This window comes from Anolis sagrei, chromosome 1 (assembly GCF_037176765.1).
Source record: "Anolis sagrei isolate rAnoSag1 chromosome 1, rAnoSag1.mat, whole genome shotgun sequence".
NCBI lineage: Eukaryota > Metazoa > Chordata > Lepidosauria > Squamata > Dactyloidae > Anolis > Anolis sagrei.
Genome location: NC_090021.1, coordinates 51,342,548 through 51,367,172, shown reverse-complemented (window position 1 = coordinate 51,367,172; position 24,625 = coordinate 51,342,548). Strand labels below are relative to the sequence as shown.

Sequence of the window (24,625 nt, the reverse complement as noted above, 5' to 3'; positions counted from 1 at the left end):
ACTTGCAGGGAATTTTTTAAGCTGATAAAATAACATTTTAAAAATAACTCACTGCATGAATAAGAATGCAAGATAATTAAAAGATACAGTAAGATGTAGGGAGTCAAGAGAGACTATTGATAAGGTAAACCTGTAATTCATAAAGTAGACACCAAGGATATTACTTTCATATCACTGACTGCTGCTACTGTGTCCAAATATCCATATAAAATACAACCTTATGTCTACTGTGAAGTGAGTCACAATGATGTCAATTGGATCTTCTTCCAGATCCTATGTATAGGCTTCCCCTTGACATTAAGTCTAGTCATATCTGACTCTGGGGGGTGGTGCTCATCTCAATTTCTAAGCTGAAGAGCTGGTGTTGTCCGTAGATACCTCCAAGGTCATGTGGCCAGCATGAATGCATGGAGTGCTGTTACCTCCCCACCGAAGCGATACCTATTGATCTACTCACATTTGCATGTTTTTGAACTTCTGGGATGGCAGAAGCTGGGGCTAACAGTGGGAGCTCATTCCACTCCCTGGATTCGAACCACCAACTTTTCAGTCAGCAAGTTCAGCAGCGCCATCAGAGGCTCATGTGTATACATATGCCTAAACATGGAATTTCTTCCTAATTGAGATGGGCACAGTAGGTTCTAAAGGTTATTCCTTTCTATGAGATATTGCTGTCAATGGCAAGTGTTTTGTAAATCCTTGATAAAGTCTAAGAATGGCTCAGTAGATGCTCCGATATTCACTTGTAAAATAAATATTGTAATTTCATGAAGGGAAGGCATGTATTACAGCAATAATAACAACAATAACAACTACTACTACTGCTACTACAACTACTACAGGTTATAAAGTTCTCATTTTATTTTTATTTCATTTTTCAGATTGCAAAGTTGATGTGTGCTTCTTGATAGATGGGAGCTGGAGCATTGGCAAGCGTCGCTTTCAGATTCAAAAACATTTCCTCAAAGATGTAGCTCAATCCCTGGATGTTGGTGTAGCTGGCCCTCTCATGGGCATCATTCAATATGGGTAAGAAAAAATAATATCTGCTCTCTCTCTGAATCTTAGTAATGGAGTTACAAGGACTTCCCAGACACATGTACACATATTTTGCAGCCCTAACTAAAATTGAATTATAAAAGAAATACCTATAAAACACTAACACTCATTTTGATGCCTTAAATGCTAATCCTTTTTCTAGATATATTTGATGTGCTGGCTCCAAAATTGGCACCAGTTTTGCCCTATCAGCTCTAGTTTTTGAGATACAGAACGTATAGCATATTACTTATTTACATAGGCAATCCCTCATTGTCTGAGTATGATGGACTTCCAAGTGTCAACTTGGAAGCTGCCTGTGCGTGAGGTTTTTTAATGTGTAGAGGTCGGTGCACAGTCTTCACAAAATGAGGGTCCCAACCAGTGGCATGGCTAACATGACGATGATGGGTTCTCAATCCGTTGCAGCCTTCTTCCACCTTCACAGCAGTTGTAACATGTACCATGTTGTCTTCCATCTGATCTGCCATTGAGTCTTCGAATTGTGCTTGGTCTGGAAGCTTCCCTGCGGCTCCTCCCGGGAGTACATGACTCCGAAAGTTATGGAACACACATATACAAGTCTTCGTCTGCTTGCCCATAGAAAATCATGATAACTATATCTAAGAAACTGGAATTGATAAAGTCTATCCAATGCAATTTTCTGAATCAAATTCCCAAATAATCCCAGGAACAAGCCTAATAACCAAGACACCAAGGAAAAATCTTTTTTGTTGTTGGGCTGTACATCAAAGCACATGTTGGTATATTAATATCGCAATGTTCTTAATATTATAGTTGTGACGTTATATTCCTAGTGCAGTTTGTTACATTATCTTTTAAATATGCTAAATTTTACTGTACAGATTTCTATTCTGTTAAACTTGTGTACACAGTTTTATTTTTATGTATTTTGCATTCCAATTTTATGTGGCACTCTAACTGGACCCTGAATGTGAGCAAGTCTATGCGGCAAGCTTTTGCCATAGGTCTCACTTGTGCAATTATTCCTCACAATGATGGCCTATGAGTACCTCTTTATATACACCTAACCATCCCTCTGATAGAAGAAGAAAAATATGGTGCAGCCACAGAGGCTTCCCTTCTGGGAGAGCAACAAGCACATAGTGCTGCCACCATAGACAATTGCAATCTGGAAGATGACAGTATGGATTATGGTTTAATGATATGTTTCATTCTTGGATCACCTGTTACTTAAAAGAAACATACATGATATGAAACTTCTAGCTGGAGTACTAAATGCATTGGTAATTATGTTTCTGGTGCTTGACAAAATATCAGTTAACTGTGTGATGCCAAAAGTGAAACCATGGGCCACCATCCCACCAACACAAGTAATAGAATCATAGAATCATAGAATGATAGAGCTGGAAGAGACCTTGTGGGCCATCCAGTCCAACACCCCGCCAAGAAGCAAGAAAATTTCATTCAAATCACCCCTGACAGATGGCCATCCAACCTCTGCTTAAAAGCCTCCACAGAAGGAGCTTCCACCACACTCTGGGGCAAAGAGTTCCACTGCTGAACAGCTCTCACAGTTAGGAAGTTCTTCCTCATGTTCAGGTGGAATCTCCTTCCCCATAATTTGAACCCATTACTCCGAGTCCTAATCTCCAGGGCAGCAGAAAACAAGCTTGCTCCCTCCTCCCTATGACTTCCCCTCCCATATTTATACATGGCCCTCATCATGTCTCCTCTCAGTCTTCTCTTCTGCAGGCTAAACATGCTGAGCTCTTTAAGCTGTTCCTCATAGGGCTTGTTCTCCAGACCCTTGGATCATTTTAGTCGCCCTCCTCTGGACACATTCCAGCTTGTCAACATCTCTCTTAAACTGCGGTGCACAGAATTGGACACAATATTCCTGGTGTGGCCTGACCAAGGCAGAATAGAGGGGTAGCATAACTTCCCTGGATCTAGACATTGGCCTCATGTAAGCCGCACCGAGTGCCTTGGGGAGATAGTAGCAGGGTACAAATAAAGGTATTATTATTATTATTATTATTATTATTATTATTATTATTAGACTCCTATTTATGTAGGCCAAAATCCCATCAGCTTCCAGAGTGGGGAAGCCAATGGTAGTATTAGGTCCTTAGACATTTCTGTGCACATAGAGGAATTTCCCATGTACATAATGGGAGTAAATGGTAACATTTAAATAGTAATTTATATTTCAAGTACTGCTAAATAAGACCTGTTTTCATTTTGAATATATAGTGATGACCCTTCTACTGAATTTAACTTGAAGACTTATTCAAACTCAAAGGACCTGAAAAATGCCATTGAGAAAATACTTCAGAAAGGAGGACTCTCCAATGTTGGTATGTAGGTTACCCAAAACATTCACAGCTAACTGGTTTACGAATTAGAAGACAGGGCCCATAAGTATGCCAGATATTTTACGATGTTTGGTCCAGTACCCCAAAAACCATTTTTGTTCATTTTCCCTACTCTGGAAGGAAATGTGCTTTGTCCAGGAAATCAAGATTTAATCTCTGAATGAAATATCACGTTGAAACACATAGTTTGTCCAATTCCACGATATAAGTACAGCAATAGTGAATTGTGACAGTTAGCTACTAGCATGGGGTTACAGAAAGAAACTAAAATTGCTAAACCGTCTGTCCATGTATCACCCAGTTGCCTGTCAATGTATAGCAACCCCATACATATCCTAGGCAAGGAATATTCAGAGGTAGCTTGCCATTTCCCTCCTCTGAAATTTTTCTGCAGCATCTGGCATTGCTTGGGGGTTCCCTCATCCAAATAATAACCAGGCTTGAGCCTGTTGAGTTGCCAAGATCTGATGGGAGTTATAATGTGCTTTAAGGTTTTGTATGCTGTGTTAAGTACAAAATGTTCAACTAGGAGTACATCTACAATTGTAGAATGAATGTAGTTTGACACCACTTTGAGTGCCATGGCTCAATGCTATGGAATCATGGGAAGTATAATTTTGCAAAGTCTTCAGCCTTCTCTGCCAAAGAGTGCTTGAGCCTCAGCAAACTTCAGCTCCCAAGATTCCCTAGCATTGAGGTATGGCATTTAAAGTGAGATCGAACTACATTCATTCTACAGTGTAAGTGCATCCTAAACCAGTATTTTGTCTCATTGTTGGTGTCATTGAATTCATTTGTTCAAAAGTAATAGCAAATACACACACACACACACACAGTAGAGTCTCGCTTATTCAACATAAATAGGCCAGCAGAAAGTTGGATGAGCGAAAATGTTGGATAATAAGAAGGGATTAAGGAAAAGCCTATTAAACATCAAATTACATTATAATTTTACAAATTTAGCACCAAAACATCATGTTTTACAACAAATCAATAGAAAAAGCAGTTCAATACACTGTAATGTTATTTAGTAATTACTGTATTTACGAATTTAACACCAAAACATCGCAATATACTGAAACAGCTGTGGATCTGGGCAGGAGGCAGCGTTGGATTATACAGAACGTTGGATGAGCAAAGGTTGGATAAGCGAGACTCTACTGTATATATTTAAACTACTTAATTGGTTCCAATGGAGGTGGTGGATTTAGGATCAATATGGCACAGGAAAACTTGGGAACCTTGGAACAAAGCTTTGGACTTCTACCACATGTGTATATAATTAGATCTGGACTATTAACATTTTTTAAAATAGCATTTTAATATTGATTTTGTCACTGGCCATCAGTACAGATTGTCCTTATGTGCACTATTCTGCAAAAAAAAAGTGTGCAGTTCTTATAGGATCTAACATTTTCTGAGTCAGAGTGACAAGACTTCTTGCCCTTTGCTTTGTGTTTTCTCTTACAGGGAAAGCACTGTCCTTTGTTAACAAGAACTTCTTTGAGGATTCAAATGGAAATCGAGGCGCTGCACCCAATGTTGCCATAGTCTTGGTGGACGGATGGCCCACTGATAAGGTGGAAGAGGCCTCAAGGCTGGCAAGGGAATCTGGCATTAACATTTTTTTTGTCACCATTGAAGGACCAGATGAAAATGAAAAGCAGAATGTTGTTGAAGCCAACTTTGTGGATAAGGTAAAGGAGCTTGTGATATTCCAGAAGAGAGATAGGATGTAGGCTCTAATGTAATAAGCCTCTCTATTTGGACAGGAAAGGTGGGATTTGATCTCCTATCTGATTAATACATAAATCTTGTTTAAATGAGAGCAAAATGGCTACCGTTTTTCAGATTGTCTCTTGCTACTTATAGGCGCAGTATTGAAACTGATGAGTTTTATAAGTTCAAGTATTTATCTATGTATGCTGAGTGCCAAAAGATTTGCCCTTGCATAAATAACTGAGGAAGAGACAAAAATCAAATAAGCAGGATGATGATGATGATGATGATGATTTATTTATAGCCCATCCTATCTCTCTGGAGGGACTCAAGGCAGCTTACAACAAAATAAACATTTGATACTGAGGATAACATATAACAGATTATAAACAAACTCAATAAATATTATAAAATCAAATTAAATAAACAAGACATAATACAATCCACACAATTACAACATATTAAAACCTTAACATCTCTTAAAAAATTAACAAAATTATTGGAGTGAAGATGGTAAACAGCAAATTAACAAAGGTAGATGTTCAGCAACTAAGCAAGGATGCATATAAGGTGTAATTAGTCCTCCTCCTCCTCCTCCTCCTCCTCCTCCTCCTCTCCATAGGCTAATTTTAAAGGAGAGGGGACCAATTTTAATTCTTTTGGGAGGGAATTCCAGAAGTGAGGAGTGATTACGGAGAAGACCCTCTCTCTCATCCTCATCAGCTGTGCTTGAAAGAAAGGTCATGTTGGCATCAGTGTGAGCTTGTGAAGCCATTGTGAACTGTCCACAGTAAGGAGACTCCAATAGGGGCTGTAAGTGCAAAGGGTGGTTGCCCCCTCCTTCTCTCTCAGCCCAGGTCTACATGGCCAAAATAATGTGGAATCACTTCATAGCAGCTACAGTGCATCCACATGGGTGCATGTTCTGAATTTGTAGCAGTTGTTAATCTGTGACAGAACAGAGGATTTACTCTGGAACTTCTTGTGTCGGAACAGTGTCGGAGGTATGAACTTTGCCAATGGATTCATTTGCATCACCACTACCATGGAGATCTACTAGTATATTGCTGGTTACATGGTGTCTCTGGTGATGTTTTGTCAGATGCCAAGACACATGATTAGAAAGGTGATATTGCCAGCAAGCTAATGGGAGGAAGTTGCTTGTTGGTGGTGACATAGCAGCCCCAAATTTGCCTCCACCCTGGCCAGCTATGTCAACAACACCTATGCGGCTCTAGGGATGTTCCCAGGGCTGTATCAGAGCATATCCAGAGCCACTTAAACTGTGTAGGTAGACCAGGCATGGGCAAATTTCGGGCCTCCAGGTGTTTTGGACTTCAACTCCCACAATTCCTAACAGCCTCAGACCCTTTCCTTTTCCTCCTCAGCCACTTAAGGAAGGGCCCTGGAGGCCCAAAGTTGGCCCAACTGGAGGCCCAAAGTTTGTCCATGCCTGATGTAGATGCTGTCATACTTTCTCCTTCTTTCTCTCTCACCCACAAACATACATTAATCTTAATGAAGTCCAAATCAGGACTAAGATCAACCACACAAGTGCTAAAAAGCAAAGCAATCAAAACTCCCTTGAAAAGTGTCACGTCTCATTTACCCTTGAATTTTTCAAGGGAGCAATATAGTTAAGGATTCTGAGTGTTCAGAGAGTGAACTAGTGAAGCCTGATAAATCAAGTACTTTGGAACGTAAATCAAGATGTGTGAAGTTAGATCATGTTTACAGAACACTGTGTGCCGTTGCGTCTAGTTTTCCCTCAACAGACTTGAAAGCTCTGGATCCAGTTCATAAGCTATACAGTATAGATTGGGTACCCATGACAGAATGCCTATTCACTGTGTGGGGTTAGTCTGGTATGCAGCTCTTCCTGGAAGACTGGTAAATGAGCCCTCAATCAGGAAGCAAAGTGGACTTTGGGATCTGTCCTTCAAAAAACAACTTTTTTCTCCTGGACACTCCTTCCGATAATTTTGAGCACTTTCCGTTGTATCTCTGCCATGAAACACATTTCCTATGCGCTTCAAAGCTCCTTAATTCCTTAAAGCTGGGCAGCCTCCAGCCTGAATTTGACTGCTGATGGTCTTGATTTTATTTAAGTTTGAGTGGGACAGAGCCACAGTGAGGCTCTGTGCACTTGCCAGACTGGAAAAGTAGGACAGGACAGGTCCAAGTTTGTACATAGTGACTTATGCTAACTGCTTCTTAGAAAGTGGCAAGGAAGACAAGCATATGTGTATGCAATGAATTCTTATCCTGGTTACATAAGAAATCCAGTTTAGATGCCAAGTCTGCAGTGTGAAAGTTCCTTTAGTAAAATATATAAATAAATACCATGGTAGGCTGCTAAAGTATGCTTTAGCTTAGTGTTGTAGATGGAGAAAATTGCTGGAAGATGGTGCACCAGAAGAAAGAGGGCAAGAACATTGCAAGGCATAACCTGCTACATTATGTATTTAAATCAGAGGTGGAAGCCAGGTATTGGCATACTGGAGTTCTGTAGTCTGTGCGCATTCAGAAGAAGATCCACAAGCCACTCTAAACACCTTTGCAGAAGCATACAAGAAGCTCAGCCTCTCATTGAACACCGAGAAAACCAAAGTGCTCTTCTAGCAGCCACCAGCCAATCCCTCTGCAATGCCAGAAATACAGCTTAAAGGTGTAATTTCCGCTGCCTTGATGGCCACCTCTTCACAAAAATCAACATTGATACTGAAATACAACACCATCTGAGCTCTGCAAGTGCAGCATTTTTCCGAATAAAGCAGAGAGTGTTTGAGGACCAGGCCATCTGTAGGGAGACCAAGGTACTTGTTTATAAAGCTATCATCTTCGCAACCCTGTTATACACCTGCGAAACTTGAACTATCTACAGACGTCACACTCAACTCCTGGAACAATTCCATCAGAGTTGCCTCTGAAAAATCCTGCAAATCTCTTGACAGGCAGACAAATGTCAGCATGCTGGAAGAAGCAAAGACCACCAGCATTGAAGCGATGCTCCTACAACATCAACTCTGCTGGACTGGCCACAGTGTATGAATGCCCGATCACCATCTCCCAAAGCGTTTACTATACTCCCAACTCAAGAATGTAAAATGGAACATTGGTGAACAGGAAAAGAGATGGACTTAAAGCCAACCTTAAAAACTGTGGCATAGACACCGAGAACTGGAAAGCCCTGGCCCTTGAGCGCTCTAACTGGAAGTCAGTTGTGATCAGCAGTGCTGCAGAATTTGAAGAGACACGGATGGAGGACAAAATGGAAAAACATGCCAAGAGGAAGGCACATCAAGTCAACTCTGACCAGGACCACCTTCTACCTGGAAAGCGATGTCCTCACTGTAGAAGAACATGTGGGTCAAGAATAGGGCTCCATAGTCACCTACGTATCCACTGCAAGGACACTGTACTTTGAAGGCAATCATACTCAGACGAGGTATCACCTAAGTAAGTAAATAAGTAAGTAAGGAGGCCAGGCATTTCTCAGGCTGAGGTCAGAATCCCAGTTCGGAAAGGGTCTTGGTGGTTATAGTCTAGCATTAAGAGGGGACCAAGATGCAGGAGAAGTCTAAAGCAAAGTGAAGGAGGTCAGACACAATTCTTATGGATTTGGACCTTGTTTCAGTAAGCAAAGCACAGCTCAATGTTGAGTCGGGTCATTCAGTAGTTGATCATGATGTAAAAGCTCATAGGTTGCAATTCACACCTCCTTTCCATAGAAGAGCTCTCACGCCATTCAACTTTCAATAAGCATGTATTGCCGGTTCAGTGTAATACAGTGGCTTGCTACTCGGGCTTTTAAATTTTAATGTTTAATTTTTATTAGTCTCAATTTTTAAGTCTTGTTTTTAAATTTGTATTCAACAAAACGTTATTTTTTTAGTTGTGTGATGCCTAATTTGCTGTAACGTCTGATGTTGATGTCTACCATGTTATTATTTGATTTTTGGTTTGTTTATTTGCTTTTTTGGTCACATTGAATGTTGTGAACTGCCCTGAATCCCCATTGGGGAGATAGGGTGGAATAGAAATAAAGGTTTTTTTTAATTAGCTGCCTTGAGTCCCTACGGGGTTGAGAAAGGCAAGGTATAAATAAGGTAAATAAATACATTTTTATTATTCTCATGGAGAGATATAGAGAAGTCTCAGGGTGAAAACTGACAGCTACATAAATTATGTTTTCAGTGATTGCTTCTTGTGTGCATCTCTCTTTCAGGCTGTATGCAGAACCAATGGGTACTATTCTATCAATGTTCCTAGCTGGTTCAGTTTACACAAAGTAGTGCAGCCTCTAGTGAAACGGATCTGTGACTCTGATCACCTAGCATGCAGCAAGACCTGTTTAAATTCAGCAGACATTGGGTTTGTCATCGATGGCTCCAGCAGCGTTGGCACAGGCAACTTCCGCACCGTCCTCCAGTTCGTAGCCAACATCAGCAAGGAATTTGAGATTTCTGACACAGATACCCGCATTGGAGCCGTGCAGTACACCTACGAACAGAGACTGGAATTTGGTTTTGAGAAACACAGCACAAAACAGGATGTTCTAAATGCCATCAAGAGAATAAACTACTGGAGTGGAGGAACCAGCACTGGAGCAGCCATTAACTATGCTTTTGAACAGCTATTCAGCAAATCCAAACCCAATAAGAGGAAAATTATGATTCTGATTACAGATGGCAGGTCGTATGATGATGTTCAGGGGCCTGCGACAGCAGCCCATCAGAATGGTAAGTCACAGTACTCTAAACAGACCTGTTTTTACAAAAATCAATCTCAGCTTGTGTAAGGATGGAGCTGTGGATGTGGAATATTGCACTTGCATTAGGCAACCTTTGTAGGCAACTATAAAGAATGTAGTTGTATAGTGAGTTTTGGATTCCCCACCCATGAATTTTGATATCCTACCTCACACGTTGACATAGGAAAAAGAGTGATCAGTGTTGATTCAGGACAAAGATCTGGAACTAAATCCAAAGTTGCTTTCAACTAAATTAAACCCGTTAAAATAAATGGTCAGCATAGGTTCAGGACAGCCAGGTCTGGGACTAAATCCAGAGTTGCTTTCAACTATAAGAAAATTGATTGATGTGAATGAGACTTGTGTGTAGTCATGAATTACAGCAGACCCACTTCACATTTATTTATTTATTTATTTCCAACATTTCTACCCCATCCTTCTCAACCCCCGAAGGGGGACTCAGGGCTGCTTACAATGGCAGCAATTTGATGCCAACAACATACAACACATTATGTACAACATTGTACAAAAGATAAAACAATTAGATTAAAATACATTTAAAACATTATTATTCATCATATAGCCAAATCAAAGTCTGATTTAGCAACCGACGACCAAGTCCAAAGCCTTTTATAGTCAAAATTCCAACATTATCATTACTTCCAAGCCTACTGTCCAAAAGCCTGGTCCCAAAACCATGTTTTGAGCTTCTTTCTAAAAGAGAGGAGGGATGGAGCCAACCTAATTTCGCTAGGGAGAGCACTCCACAGGTGGGGGGCCACCACCAAGAAGGCCCTGTCCCTCGTCCCCGCCAAACACACGTGAAGAGGGTGGGACCGAGAGCAGGGCTTCCCCGGACAATCTTAAACTCCGAGGCGGGACGAAGAAGAGATAGGTTCGGACGGGCAAGCTGGGGATGAACCGTATATGGCTTTATAGGCCAAAACCAGCACACTGGTTTTGATCACTTTGGATCTAGTCTTTGGGAAATAATGGTAATGATTGCTTTATTGTGACTTGGATAACTCTTGAAGCAGAATGCTTCTTTCCACGTGGTATAGACACCACTGTTTCATTGGCCTAAATAATGTCAGGGTGAGAGTATTAATTATCTGTGTTGCACCTGAACTCTTTCCTCAAACCTTCTGTCATTCTTCTTTCATTCTCCTCTGTGGCATAGGCACTATGTAATGAGATTTATTTGTTTGGGTTGCTTGCCACATCCAGACTCCAAAATTAATGGGGAATAAAATCAGCCAATATTGCATTGTTTTAAACAAATATTGATCATCTGTTGCTTTGAGATATTTTGGTATATCAAGCATTCATTCTTTAAAAACATTGCTTTGAAATCAAGCAAGATATCAATTTTGCACTCATTTTTTTTATTTCAGGAGTCATAACTTACTCTGTTGGAATTGCATGGGCCGCCCAGGATGAATTAGAAGCCATTGCAACTGACCCTGATAAAGAGCACTCATTCTTTGTGGATGAATTTGACAGCCTGTACAGATTTGTTCCTAGAATAATCCAGAATATCTGCACAGAGTTTAATTCACAGCCACGAAACTGATCAGCTCAACATTTCCCATTAAATGGTCTATCAATTGAAGACTATTCCATGAGAGATATGAGACAAAATGTTAAACAAGCAATGCCAAGCCAGAGTTGGAAAGGCATTTCCAGCCAAGAGACCATTTTCAGCTCTGTTCTCCATGCATGCCAGCAATGTGTGTAGAGCAATGAATATTTTATTCTATCTGCTACTTACAAAACCGATTTGACAGCAAGACAGCTACAATCCTTGGTTAGATTCAACTGACTCATCACTCCAGTTTGAAATTAACGTCCACATAGAACAGGTGAATTAAAGCTGTAAGACTGTAACCAACATGCACATTGGTTGTAACCCAGATCCCAACACTTGTTGGGAAATGTTCCCTTACAATTCCAGCATGTGGAATAAGTGGCTGGCCTACAGCTGACCTTCCAGTACTATAGTACCATTTACTGCCAGCCTTTAATTAAAGTTGCTGGTGAAGATGGGGCGGGCACAGATTTCAAAACACAGGATCACTGAAAAATGAGACATGGGCGTTGGTAAAAAAAAAAAAAAAAGAGAGAGAGTAAAAATGATATTGCAGCGCAGCATTCATGGCAGCAAAAAAATTCTGTTTTGGACAGCCACATAAGCAGGCTTCTTAAACCTTCCCACGTGATCCCTTTTGGCCTGAGACCTCAGATATATAAGTATGTAAAATAAAGTATGTTTATGTGACCTCAGATATATAAGTATGTAAAATAGGTATAAAAACTACATTTACTGACAACACACCAGCATTTCTAAGGCTTGGTAAACAGGCTGATTTTCTTTTTTATGAAGTACAGCAGAAGCATCTTCTGCAGAGTCCCATAAATGCTGCACAACTGATTTGCAAAAACGTTTAAAACAGCAACTAACCTTTTAATGTTGCCAGTTTTTTCAGGACCCCAGCATTGGTTTAAAGGGCCCCATTGGGGTCAGGACCCACAGTTTAAGAAGCTCTATTCCCACACAACTTGAGATTTTTAGTGATTAGCAAGTAAATAAATACAGTATGATACCCATATCTGCAAGGAATATGTTCCCAGACTTCGTATGGAATAGTAAACCCTGTTGTTTTCAATGGGATGAAGACAGGAGGTACCAAGAAAAGGACGTAGCTTGTAGAGAACACCCTAAGTGAATTATTGAATCTATGAATAAGTGAACACATGTAAATTGGTACTGCAACTATAGATGACTTACCTAGACATTCCAGGGTGTTTGACCAAAATTGGCTGTAACAAAGGCCAAGAAATCAAGGTCATATTTTTTTACCTTCATTGCAGAGTCTCTCTGAAGATCCAGAGCTCCAGCAGCTACTTTATTTTATAGCTCACAAGCCACTCTTCCCCATTTTCCATTGGAGAATCTGATCCTGTTTTTGAAACTTGCAACCATAGTAAACCCAATTGATCCTAGGGATTGCAAGCTGATACAATGAGAATATATATTCTGGTCTTTAAACAGTAGGCCTACTTGTGCTTCAGAAATTCCAAATGGTCATTTATATCAACAAGTCTCATGTTTTTTAATGAATTAATGAACAATTTTGCTGATCAACCTGTCATCTTATTCAATGAGTGCTGGGTTTACTCAGAAGCCTTTGGTGAGGAAGATGGCTGAAAAGCTTTTTGCAAGTCTAGCATACAATGACTACCCCAGTCACCATCACTCATGTTTGTTAATGCACAATGACACACCTCTAAAAGGATCGTGAGACAAGACTTACCTTTACAGAAGCTACATTGATTCTTCCATGCAAAATTTGCACTTCTGTTTCAGATACTACAGGGTGAGGCAGCATAACTTCTTTTTTTCAAAACTTAATAAAACCTATTGTATGAATCAGAATTTTTTTATTTTTTTTATAATGTAGGCGCATACCTAAAGTTTTGTTTTACGTAGTTTTGAAGATCAAATTACGTAGGTGACGTCCCCCATTCTCCATACACTGAGTAAACCGATTTCTGGCATTTGTCATGACTCTTGCTAGCATAGCAGGCATTATGTTGGCAATTTCTTCCTGGATGTTGGTCTTCAAATCTTGTAGGGTTCTTGGATGGTTCACATAAACATGGGATTTCAAAAAGACCCATAGAAAAAAATCACAAAGGGCCAAATCTGGAGAGCGGGCCGGCCACTCCAAATCCGGTCGAAAAGTAGGCCTCAACAGCAAAAGCACACTCCTCACTGTTCCAACGCATGATGGCGACTGAACTGTGTCAGGACAAAACTTTATACTCCCGCCCCTCGAACGAGACCACTAGCACTCCGCTACATCTTCAGCCGACTGAATGGCGCGCATTTTAAAAAAGGAAATTATGCTGCCTCACCCTGTATTTCCCATATTTTTCTCGGAACATGAATTGATTGGACCAGCCTGTAATTATCTGCTTACCTCTCTAGACATTTTAAAAATATGGTATAACACTGGGTGCTATCCAGTCTTTAGTTACAGGGCCTATACTGGTAAGTAGTTAGTGAGAAGATGTGCAACTTCAGAACTCTCAGGTGGATACAATCCAGGCCAACTCATATAATTCTGTTGTCAGTAACCTCTAGGACATCGGCTCAGCATTACTATTTGCATCACTTCTTCAGAATCCCCTCTTGAAACTGTTAGTTCAGCATAAGTATCTGTCCTAAATCATTTACAGTAAAGACAGATGAATGTTTGCCACTTTTTGCCTGGAAATCGTTCCGAGTCCCCGGGGAGATAGGGCGGGTTACAAATAAAGATTATTATTATTGTGATTATTATTATTATTATTATTATCCTTCAGCTGAATACTGAAATCTCTGCACAGAAAACATGATTTTGTAGATTCCTATTCCATATACATATATACGGTATATATATGAAAAGGAAGCAAATCATCTTTTCTAACAGCTATTTTAAAAACTTTTTCATAATTAATTGCTGTATATTTTGAAATAAAAGTTACAAAGGTTTATTGCATCTTTGTTGTGAACCTACTTCTCGAAACAAAATTAATGTCAATAATGAAGCTTTGGGTGTATCCAGATGAAGACTTTATTGTGTGATATTGTGCCTCATTCCCTCATCTTTTACCAGGTGTCCAGATCTTATCTTCCACTTGTAAATCTCCCATGTTGCCTTATCATTTCTTGATTTTTTAAAATTGCAGAAAATATCTTAAGAAATAGATCCCCATCTAGCTGGAGGCTTCCTTCATTGCTCTTTGGAAGGGCTTCTGAAGACATAAAGAACGAAAATGTCTCCAAACTTTCTGGGAATAGCACTCATGAAGGTTCCTCACACTATCTCAGATTGATATGTATCCTTCAGGTTATCTATCCAAGGCTCTAGGCAAAGATCTTCCACAGTATAGTCCATGGGAAAATTTTCCTAAAAGGGGATGCTGGAGAACATGTGAAGCTTGACCTCCAGTATATAAAGCATGTGGCCTATCACTAAGCTGTGGAAGATCTTGAAACTTATGTGACACTGCTTAATTTTGAGATAATGGTTGATCTTATTTTAATAAGGCTATTGTGTCTTCCCTTAACTCCATAAAATATTGGCACCACAACTAGCTTCATTTTGGCAAAAAGGCTGATTGGACTAATACATTCATGGGCGCAGAAAGAGAATTGTGGTGTCTGTTGTCCATTTGACTAAGATGGGCCTTAAACGTGTTCTTCTCCTTACCTAGATTAGTTTATTTCTATACAGAATCTGAAAATCAGAAAGGAATGAAGGGAAAGTTAAGACAAAGATCACTATATAAAACATGTATGAGGAAAATAGAGGTTGTGTGCAAGCTCAAATAAAGTAGTTGCATCAATATGGTGCAAACTAACACTGAAATTTTGTGACCAATCATAACATTTCATGGCTTCAGCATTTCATTCTCTTAAGACACTGAAGAAATCTCCCAAAGATAGTCTCCACAAATCTGGTCAAACTCCTGCTTTGGGGGAAGAAAGTTCTTATATCAGGATTTGCTGATTGTTTGGACAAGTTACAAGCTACTTCTGTTAACAAGTGATTGCAAAATGGCAGAAGGACCTGTTGCCCATAGTCATGCAGTTCCTAATCTAGTGAATGATATAGGCAATTAAATCCAAAAGTCACACATTTGGTATTAAAAAACAAAACTAGGAACATGCAGGATTGAATTCTCATCCCAGGAGCCACTGGTGCAACATGAAATAGGTTTGGAACCCAGAGTTTAATCTAATTAAATCTTCCTGACAGAGTTTTTACTTCAATGAATGCTGCAAAGATTCTATAAAATCATAGGGCCATTCCGCTCATGATACTTAACATTCAAATTAAAGAAATTGAATATTATCCTGCTGTGTCTTTCAAATTTTCCCAGCTCACTCACATGGCAACCAATGTCTTTCAAAAAGATATTTGCATATATTTGAGGAAGAAACAATGACACAAACATGAGGGGAGAAGGTTTTGTTATGTTTTGTATTTTCAAAGTAATTCCCTAAACTCATAACACATTTAGAATACATACAAAAACACAGAAGTTGAAAAATAGTATTTATTAGCACCCAATTTACATAAATACATAGTACAAAGGACATTTATTTGCTGCTGTAATATTTAATAAAGCTGCTCTGTATAGTGTTACTTCAGCAAGATCTGTTTGATTTTACTTAACATAGAATGCAGGTACCATACACAATTTTTTTCTTTGCTGAGCCATTCCCAAATGTCACTGCCTTCATTTCTACTTTAGAATCACCTAATTTAAATAATTTATTAACAGAAGATCCATGAATTCCATAATGAGAAGAACCTTTCATATTATCAGGTAAACAAACATGTTTACCCAACATGTACCATAAACATTTTGTTTCAATTTACTTTTAAAGAGACCTTTTTTTGTTTGTCTTTTTGTTTGTTTACATTTTTTTAAAAACCACCTTGAACTAAGAATGTTGTCAGTGGGTATTTTTCTTCCTTTTGCACTTTATCTATATCTTGAAATATACTCTCTCAATGATGAACCTGGCCATTCCCAGAAACTTTAAAAAAATCAGTATGATAAAAAGCTTTTCTGTGGTTGAGACATCCCTAAAATATACCATAGCCAACAGTACTTTCTGCATTCATGGTGAATTTCCAAAATCAACACTGATTCATACCCAGCTAATTTATTCAATCACATTTCAGACAAATGACATGGGTCTTTCAATTATGATTCAAATTAAGTCTGCAATCTTCTGCACAATTTACCTATTCAATAGGGCTTACTTCTGACTGAAAGTGCATAGAATTGCAATTCAAGGGGCATTTCTAAAACAATTCTATTTGTTTTAACTTGTTAAAACTAAGCACAGATAGCTAATGAGGAATAAAAATAATTTCTAGCACTTCTGAGCTACTACTACCTGTCTAAAGGTGAAAAACACAGATCCCTAAAGTATATTCAGGACAATTAGAAGAAAATTTCAAAAAAAAATCAAATATTTTGAACAAAACAAGGAAAGAAAGCCAAAGCATCAGATGGCCTGGCTATTTAAGATCAATGTTTAGATGTAGACTAACCACAAATATCCAAATGAAGGCAGTGCATTTGGTCAACTCTAAGCAAATGCTATATTAAGAAGGTGTGGGCCATCTCGTTCAAATGCATATCAAATGCATAAAAGAGGTCCAACCCAACACTGAGAGGTAAATCGAAGGAGGTTAATTCAAACTAAAAAAAAGTTACTTATCTCTTACTGAAGATGATATCGCAAAGAATTTCAATACTTGTGCACAGTACTATGCAGTCTATAGTAGGCAAGCAGGAGACTGACAGACACAAACACAGAGTTTGGAGAAGAGCACAAATACAGAGCCCACAACTTCATAGTAAGGCTACATTTTGTTTGTCAAAAGGCACCTTAGCCTCTAGCTATTTGCCTATTTTAGAAGTCACTTCACTTGGATCAAATATTCACTAACAGGATGGGACGACTTCCAATCCACCCCTGAATAGCATTTATTTCCCTTACATTCATAATTTAATCAAATGGGAGTCTTAAAAACAAACATGCTGGCATATTAGTTTTATGTACAGCAATTTAAACTTCAGCAACTATGTATTATATTGCTTAAGCAAAGAGCACAATACCCATACCTTTTATTCTTTGTAGTCGACAAAGTTTGAAGAATTTGTAATACTAAAACATTAAAATTACCCCATAGAGAATTTTCCCTTAGACGCATTTAATACATACTGTTTACAACTTCTCTCTATATCTATCTATATACATATATATATGTACACACACATAATATACACAACTTCATGTATTTGTTTTTTTCCCAAATAAACTTCTGTAGTATCATTTCTTTTTACAAATGAATACACCAAGAAAACAGGAGCACATATAGAGAAGTCAGAAAAAGATAAATGTGTCTTACACAGTACAGTTGTCTGCTTTGACTTAAAATCAGGAAAATCACTTTATTACTGTATTTTTAAAACAATAAAAGGCTAGTTGAATTAAAGAAAAATATGTTGAACATCAGTATGTGCAAGAGAGAAAATATCTACCAACAGGATAGTTCTGTGTCACCTTGAAGACAAACATTTTATGTCATAATCTTTGAGGATTACAGGGCTGTGATCCATGAAAGCATATGCCATAATAAATGTGTTAGCCTTTAACATGCCACTGGAGTCTTTTTTTCCCACTACCATGTGACCATTTCAAAAACTGCCAAACAAGTAGAATTCTACATTTTAAAACCAACAGAAGGAAGCTGTGCTAAAAATTGTACACTCTGGTCTGCTTAAAATCTGTGGCATTCAAAGCATTCCAAGATCTAATTGCAAAATAATTTCTAATTCTTGCTTGTTTAGTTCTTTTTTTAAAACACCAAAACAAAATCAATTATTTGTGTCCTATCTGTGAAAACCATAGGATTAAGTCACAGGTTGATAGGGCAGACTATCTTTCCTATATGACGATGCCATTAACCTTTGGTCACTTCCACCTGGGATTATAGTAGAACCCTTTGTACAATTCATGATAAATCTTTTAGACTCACAGGATGTTATACTGCTTTGAAAGACATGGATACCCTTTCAATGTTCTGCAACAGTTTTTGCACTGGAATGACAGCCACCAATCACTCCATGCGCCCTCAGAATAGCAATGCTTTCTAATGCTGTGCAATATGTGAATTAAGCAAGAATAAATGCATTTGTTCTCTACTCTCTGCACCACTAGTCCACTCTGAGATTGTGGAGCTAAGTCCTGACAGGCTTATTTACTTTGCTGATTCATTTTATCCCTCATTCATGCCCAATCCTTCTCTCTCACACACACTCATATTCACACTCAAGCAATTCCTAGCAGCATGAAACAGCATACCATAAGATAACAGTTCCAATGCTGTGTGTAAACGTGTGCAGGAGAAATTGAAGAGGAGGGTACTCGAAAAACAAAACAAATATTATTGTATTTTAACAGTAAGACCTGTTAAAGGTATCGTTTCTAGCTTAGTTGAAAGGGGGAAAGTTTCAGTATTTTAAAAAGCTCTTAATATGATCAGAGTGTATCAACCATTTGAAGTTTCCTGTCTCTTGCATACAGATGTCCTCCATATTCTATGAAGTTAGATTACAGAATTAATTGTGGTTCCAGCCACTTGCTAACCATAATTTTAAGGGCTTGAATGTGTATCTTATATATGATTTATTTAGCAAATTACTTCATTAATATTTTAAAATATTTAACATTTTAAACCCAGTCCATCTAATGTAACCGCCAGTAGAATGAGACTGAATCATTTATTACTTACTGTACATTAACCAATCTTTCAATACCAAAATAAGAACATAGGATGCTATTCATCTCAGGGCTTCAGGTTACATGAATCACAAAACCCTAGGGTAATTTTAAGGAATTTTGTGAATAAAATCCCACAAGAAACTGAGAGAAAAAAATTTATTGGCCCACGCTCCACAGAAATTGAGCTATTGGCTTTAAAACAAAAAAACCTGACTACTCTGCATTGCCCACACTGTTTCTAGGGGATCCCATTTTGCCCAAGACCGGCCTGGACAAATACTGATGTCTTCAAAAATAAAATGATTCTTCTATAGACCTTCTGAAATGAAGAGTTTCCCAGGTCTCAGTACTCACTGAGCTCATATAACCAAGCAACCCTTTAATTTAGAAAAGAGCACCCTGAAGCAAAACAAAAACAAAAAAATCCTAAACCCTGAACTATTACTAACATTCATTTGAATTAGAGGGCACAATGAGAAGATCCCTGCCCTTGTCTTCTGTACAGCATGTTGTATATACATGGCAGCTAGAAGGGAAGCAAAGCATTGCATCATACAAAGACTTTAGCAAGCGCATCTGCTCCTGCACTGGCAATGTAACATTTGGTGGGGTGGAATGCCACATCATGAATAGATTCATCGTGTTTTTTGCGATGAGCTGTAAACTCCTGAATGCAGGTCTTGCTCTCTAGGTTCCATAAGCGTATTGAACAATCGTGGCCTATGATGGAAGAAGGAGGGAGGGAATTAAAATTTATTGCTAAAGTTCTGATGGGGAGGGGGGGGGGGGGGGACAGGAATAACCTTTGTAAGTACTTACTGCCAGACATCAAGTATAAGCCGTTTGGATCAACAGCTAAACTCGTGACTGCATCCAAGTGGGCTACCATGGAGTGAATCAATTTCCCTATGTTATTAAAGATAAAAAAAATTGTTTTACAAGCTATCAAAATTAATATAATACAAGACTGAAGAAATATTATGTACTGAAAAATTTGACCAAGTGTACAATGTGGTCCCTCCAATTAACAATCTAACTTTCATCTTCCTTTCTGAAGTGATCCCTATGGTTTTGAAATTTATAAGTTCACTCTCTTTTTTAAAAACCTGTGCTTTTCAAATTGATATGTGAAATATAGTTGGGGATGGGGCAGTCCCAGTCGGAATATCTGAGATATTATTCGCTTTGCAAAACCCATTCTAGCATACTGCTTTATACGCCAGACGAAGGCTCCAAGAGTCTGGGATTCAAATCCTTGCTCAACCATGTTAACCCACTGAGCCTTGTGTAAGTCACAGTCTCTGCCTATGAAGAAAAATCTCCTCTGAATAAATATTACCAAGAAATATTTATTCAGATTGCCATTAAATGAGGGTGACTTGAAGCCATATAACACAAAGTGGTTCACAATTATCACCAAGTTACTTGCACAAACATTGTGTATGCTCTTCTAGCAATCTAAGCAGCAAACACCAAAACTGAAATGCAAAGGACCAGAAGATTTTGGCCAGGCTGTTTACGGCATCTGGTTGTTGCTTGAATAAAATACTTTATGTACACATCATAGTGACATGTATTGTTTTGCAACACTTTTACTTTTTCAGGGTACGATGTGGGGAGGGAAGTTACTCACCTGTATTATTGTCATAGAATTTGATGTGCCTGTCTTCGTGAGCTGTGATACTGATTGGAAGAGTTGGATGGCTGATTACTTTGTTTATTTGGCAAGAAGAGTTAACTGCTAAAGGAATAAAAAGACGAATAGCTAGTTCCAAGAAGCAAAAACAAATCTAAGTCACATAAAATTGTTGGTCTAATGGCCCATCAAATGACTATATTTACTCAAGTCTAATGCTAACATTTTTGGCTAAATGACATTGCCAAAACTGAGGTGGCCATTAGATTTGATGGCACGTTAGAATCATGCACATAAACCCACCTGTGTGAAAAGCCCTGGAACCCAGAACCCTGGAGGCCAGGCAGGGAGACAGGAGGCAAAGTGGCTGTTTGCAATGATGGCAGCAGCCGCAGGGCTCCGTGGTGCCCGGAGGGGGACCTCCCAGCTTGTGACCCAGTTGTTCCTGTTGCTTAGCTGCAAATCCTGCATCCGGGGCAACCCTCAAAGACTTCTGACCGGCTCTCCTAGACTCAGTCCCATGCAGTTACCAACTGGCCTCAGTCAAGAGGCCTTCAACCCCCCATCCCCCTGCAACAGTTTTGAAAATCTTATGATTGGGACCAGTTGGGAATCATGTACAGCCTCGGCCTAGCAGATGGCCTCATTTGTGCTGCCTGTCCGTGCTTGTGCTGTTGGCACATTTATATTTGAGAGCAAATCCATTTGTTGCAATGTGTATTTCAAAACCGGAGTACACATTATATTTGACAGCACATAATATGCCAGTAAATGCAGTAGTTTTTGAGATATCAAATAATCTATTCAAATCTTATTATACTAATTCATGGATGAAATTGTAACTACCCTTCAGAAATAGAACTAAAATAAAATAAACAATGCACACAGATTAGCCAATCTCATACAATTTCAGAAAATATATTGTAAGCCCCATTTGTAATGTAGCTCTACACTGAAGGTTTGCCATTTTGCTTTTTGTTTCTACTCATTATGGTAGCATAAGGAAATGGTAGATAGAATGAAAGCCTAAAATATCTAGAGATAGAATAGTTAGGACAAGAGAAAGGAAGCAAGAATTAGTCAAGGGAGAGATCTTAAAAAGCTATTTTACAACTTTGGCTCTTAAGAGTTCTCTCGTCTTCCTGTAGCAAATGACATATGGACAGGAAGAAGTCCAACAAAAACAACTAAACTCAAACAACGAAAATAACTAAACCCAAGTAGGACATTTCACTCCCAAATAGTGAAATGAATGATAGTCTCTCAAATGGCATTAATATGGAAAGCCAAAGGCAAATTATTTACACATTAAACTGATTAATATTTAGTACTTTTAAAGCAGGTGCATACATTATAGAAAAGTGCAAGAGACTTGCATTTCTGCTTTTACTACTCTAGGATGCAAAGGGGATACTCCTACACCATGCCTACGGACAAGTTTTAAAAGTCTTGGATATTCCCTGATAAGCAAGTTATTATGTGGAAATAGACATATGATCACTTCTGCATTCCCTTTTTGACTGTTCAAGAGAAACATTTTAAAAACAAATTTGAATGATTCCCAAAGTATTCTCCTCTTTCACTCACTCCCCTTTGTATACATACCAGTATCTACATCGGATTCCAAGGTAAGAATGCATTGCCTTGTTTCCATATTAAAAATGGATGTATGCCCGCTGTTAAATGATGCTACCATGTGGTTTGGGTCACTGCTCACAAGATCCACAGAAGATGGAATCCCCATTTCTACAAAACAGAATAATGTCAGAATAAAGGCTTACAAGTATACATACCAGTTGACATGAGGCCATTCAATTGGCATGAGGCCATTGCATAAAAAGAGTCATTTCACTATTTTTAATTACTCTAGTCAACCACCAGTTACTCAAACTGGCAAAAACAAGAACTGTGGTTTTAAGTGTTCAGCAAATCGCTGAAAATGTAAATACTAGATATCTATATTGAATTATTCCCAAAACTTGTTACAGTTTGTTTCCTGCTGCTGATACACTTGTGCCTATCAAGTTATTTCTGACTTATGGCAACCCTAAAGTGAATGTATTATGGGAAGTTCCTAGCAAGATTTGTTTGAGAAGGGGGGATGTTGCTTTTGCTTTACTCTGAGGTTGAGAGAGTGTAACTTCCCAGAGTTGTAGTCAAATGTACCACACAATGCACATGCTGACACAGAAACACTGAGCAATAACACATGCAGGCAATGAATGAGTAAGCTAACATGAAGTAGCATGTATACATAACAAAGTTTAGGTAGAAAAGATTCCACATAAAAGATGGCAGGGAGTGTGACCATTAAGATTAATTTATTTTTAGCATGAACTTTTGTGGACTGCTTCAACTAAAAATGAAGATATCTAAATGTCTTTGAAAAAATGTATATTGTGATAAAGCAGCTGTCCATCTGTATTTCAGTAGGTCAGGAAAAACTATATTTTAAGAAATATGGAGCCCTTAAAAATTGAGAAACCAACAACAAAAACTTAAATGTAGCCTAAAATTAAATTTTAACAGTTCAGAGGCTTTCACTGTTCTGTGTTCTGGACAATCCTAAAAAAGAAATATTACTGTGGTATGGTCCCAGTGATGGAACTGAGTATCTTCCCAGTATAACAACTCTTATTTTCTTCTCCCACACTGAGGGTAATATAAATAAATAACTTGGCTTCTGTAGACTTCAAACAAGCTAACTATATTACTATAATAATTTTTAAATTTGTATTAAAAGAAAAAACCTACCATAATACAAAGACACATGCAAAGAAACAAATTACTAAACAAAAGGACAGCATCCTCCCATATTTCTACAATTATTAAACACAGTATTTATTGGAATTTTAATTTTGGGGGAAAACTAGGATCAAGCTTTATGTACAGTTGTTACATACCATTGTACTTTAGTTCTCGAAAATAAGCATCAATAAAGTATATCATTGTTCAAAAGTAATAAATAGGATAAAAATATAATGGGTATTGTCTAGTATTACTTATTACAAATCAATGTGTGTCTGTGTATAGGCACATGTTTTCAAAAATAATGTAATAGAAAAGTGTGGTTTTTATTGTAATCATTAAGATGTATAAAGGCAAACCTTTAAATTAACTTAATAGCTTTGGAAATTGTATGTTTCCCCAGCCTCAATACAGAAATGAAAGAAACCCATTACATCTTTTTAAGTTCTAAAACATTAAATTACAGATTATTTCATAACATGGTTATACACACTTAAACTGGAATTTTTAGACCAGTTCTAAAATCTAGAATATTAACGAATACCTTGATTATCATTAAATATGTTCAGAGCTGGAGAGATTTCCAACGCTTTCCATAAACGTATGGTGCCATCTGCTGAACAGGAAAGCAAGCGCTGGTGTGTTCCACTGTAAACCAAGCCCCACACGGCATCTGTGTGGCCTACAAATGCACCTCTTAAGACAGAAGGATCTGTGAACAAATAGCACATTTCACAAGTACTGCACATTGCATATTTCACAAGTACTGTGTGTCAAAACTGGATAATACAAAAGGTGTTTCCTTATTAAATGAAGAGTGGGCTAATGCCAGTCTTTTTTAAAGTACTCAAATCTAACCAGAAATGACACTGTTTACAGGGTAAGCAACCCAAAATCCAAAACTGTCCACATAGTTGGCTCAACGAGTGACACCTTTGCTTTCCACAATTGAACCATAATAAACAAAGTTATTATAAATTTTCAGTATAACCTTCAGTTTGTGGGACACATGA

At 38.3% G+C, this 24,625-nt stretch overlaps 2 protein-coding genes across 10 annotated transcripts in view; one reads left to right on the top strand and one right to left on the bottom strand.

The window, feature by feature from the left end:
* VIT (vitrin) overlaps positions 1–14,407 on the top strand; it is a 60,743-nt gene extending 46,336 nt beyond the window's left edge. For all 7 annotated transcript variants that reach the window (XM_060753970.2, XM_060753973.2, XM_060753972.2 and 4 more), the window contains 5 exons: positions 882–1,029; positions 3,277–3,380; positions 4,869–5,095; positions 9,346–9,859; positions 11,265–14,407. In XM_060753970.2, coding sequence (XP_060609953.2) covers positions 882–1,029; positions 3,277–3,380; positions 4,869–5,095; positions 9,346–9,859; positions 11,265–11,443 — 1,172 coding nt within the window. In that variant the 3' untranslated portion in view covers positions 11,444–14,407. The remainder of the gene's footprint in view (positions 1–881; positions 1,030–3,276; positions 3,381–4,868; positions 5,096–9,345; positions 9,860–11,264) is intronic.
* Positions 14,408–15,964: 1,557 nt separating this feature from the next.
* The window catches only part of STRN (striatin), a 54,099-nt gene continuing 45,438 nt past the window's right edge, over positions 15,965–24,625 (bottom strand). For all 3 annotated transcript variants that reach the window (XM_060753975.2, XM_060753976.2, XM_060753977.2), the window contains 5 exons: positions 24,157–24,324; positions 22,470–22,610; positions 20,862–20,969; positions 20,048–20,134; positions 15,965–19,948 (listed from right to left, as the gene is read on the bottom strand). In XM_060753975.2, coding sequence (XP_060609958.2) covers positions 19,779–19,948; positions 20,048–20,134; positions 20,862–20,969; positions 22,470–22,610; positions 24,157–24,324 — 674 coding nt within the window. In that variant the 3' untranslated portion in view covers positions 15,965–19,778. The remainder of the gene's footprint in view (positions 19,949–20,047; positions 20,135–20,861; positions 20,970–22,469; positions 22,611–24,156; positions 24,325–24,625) is intronic.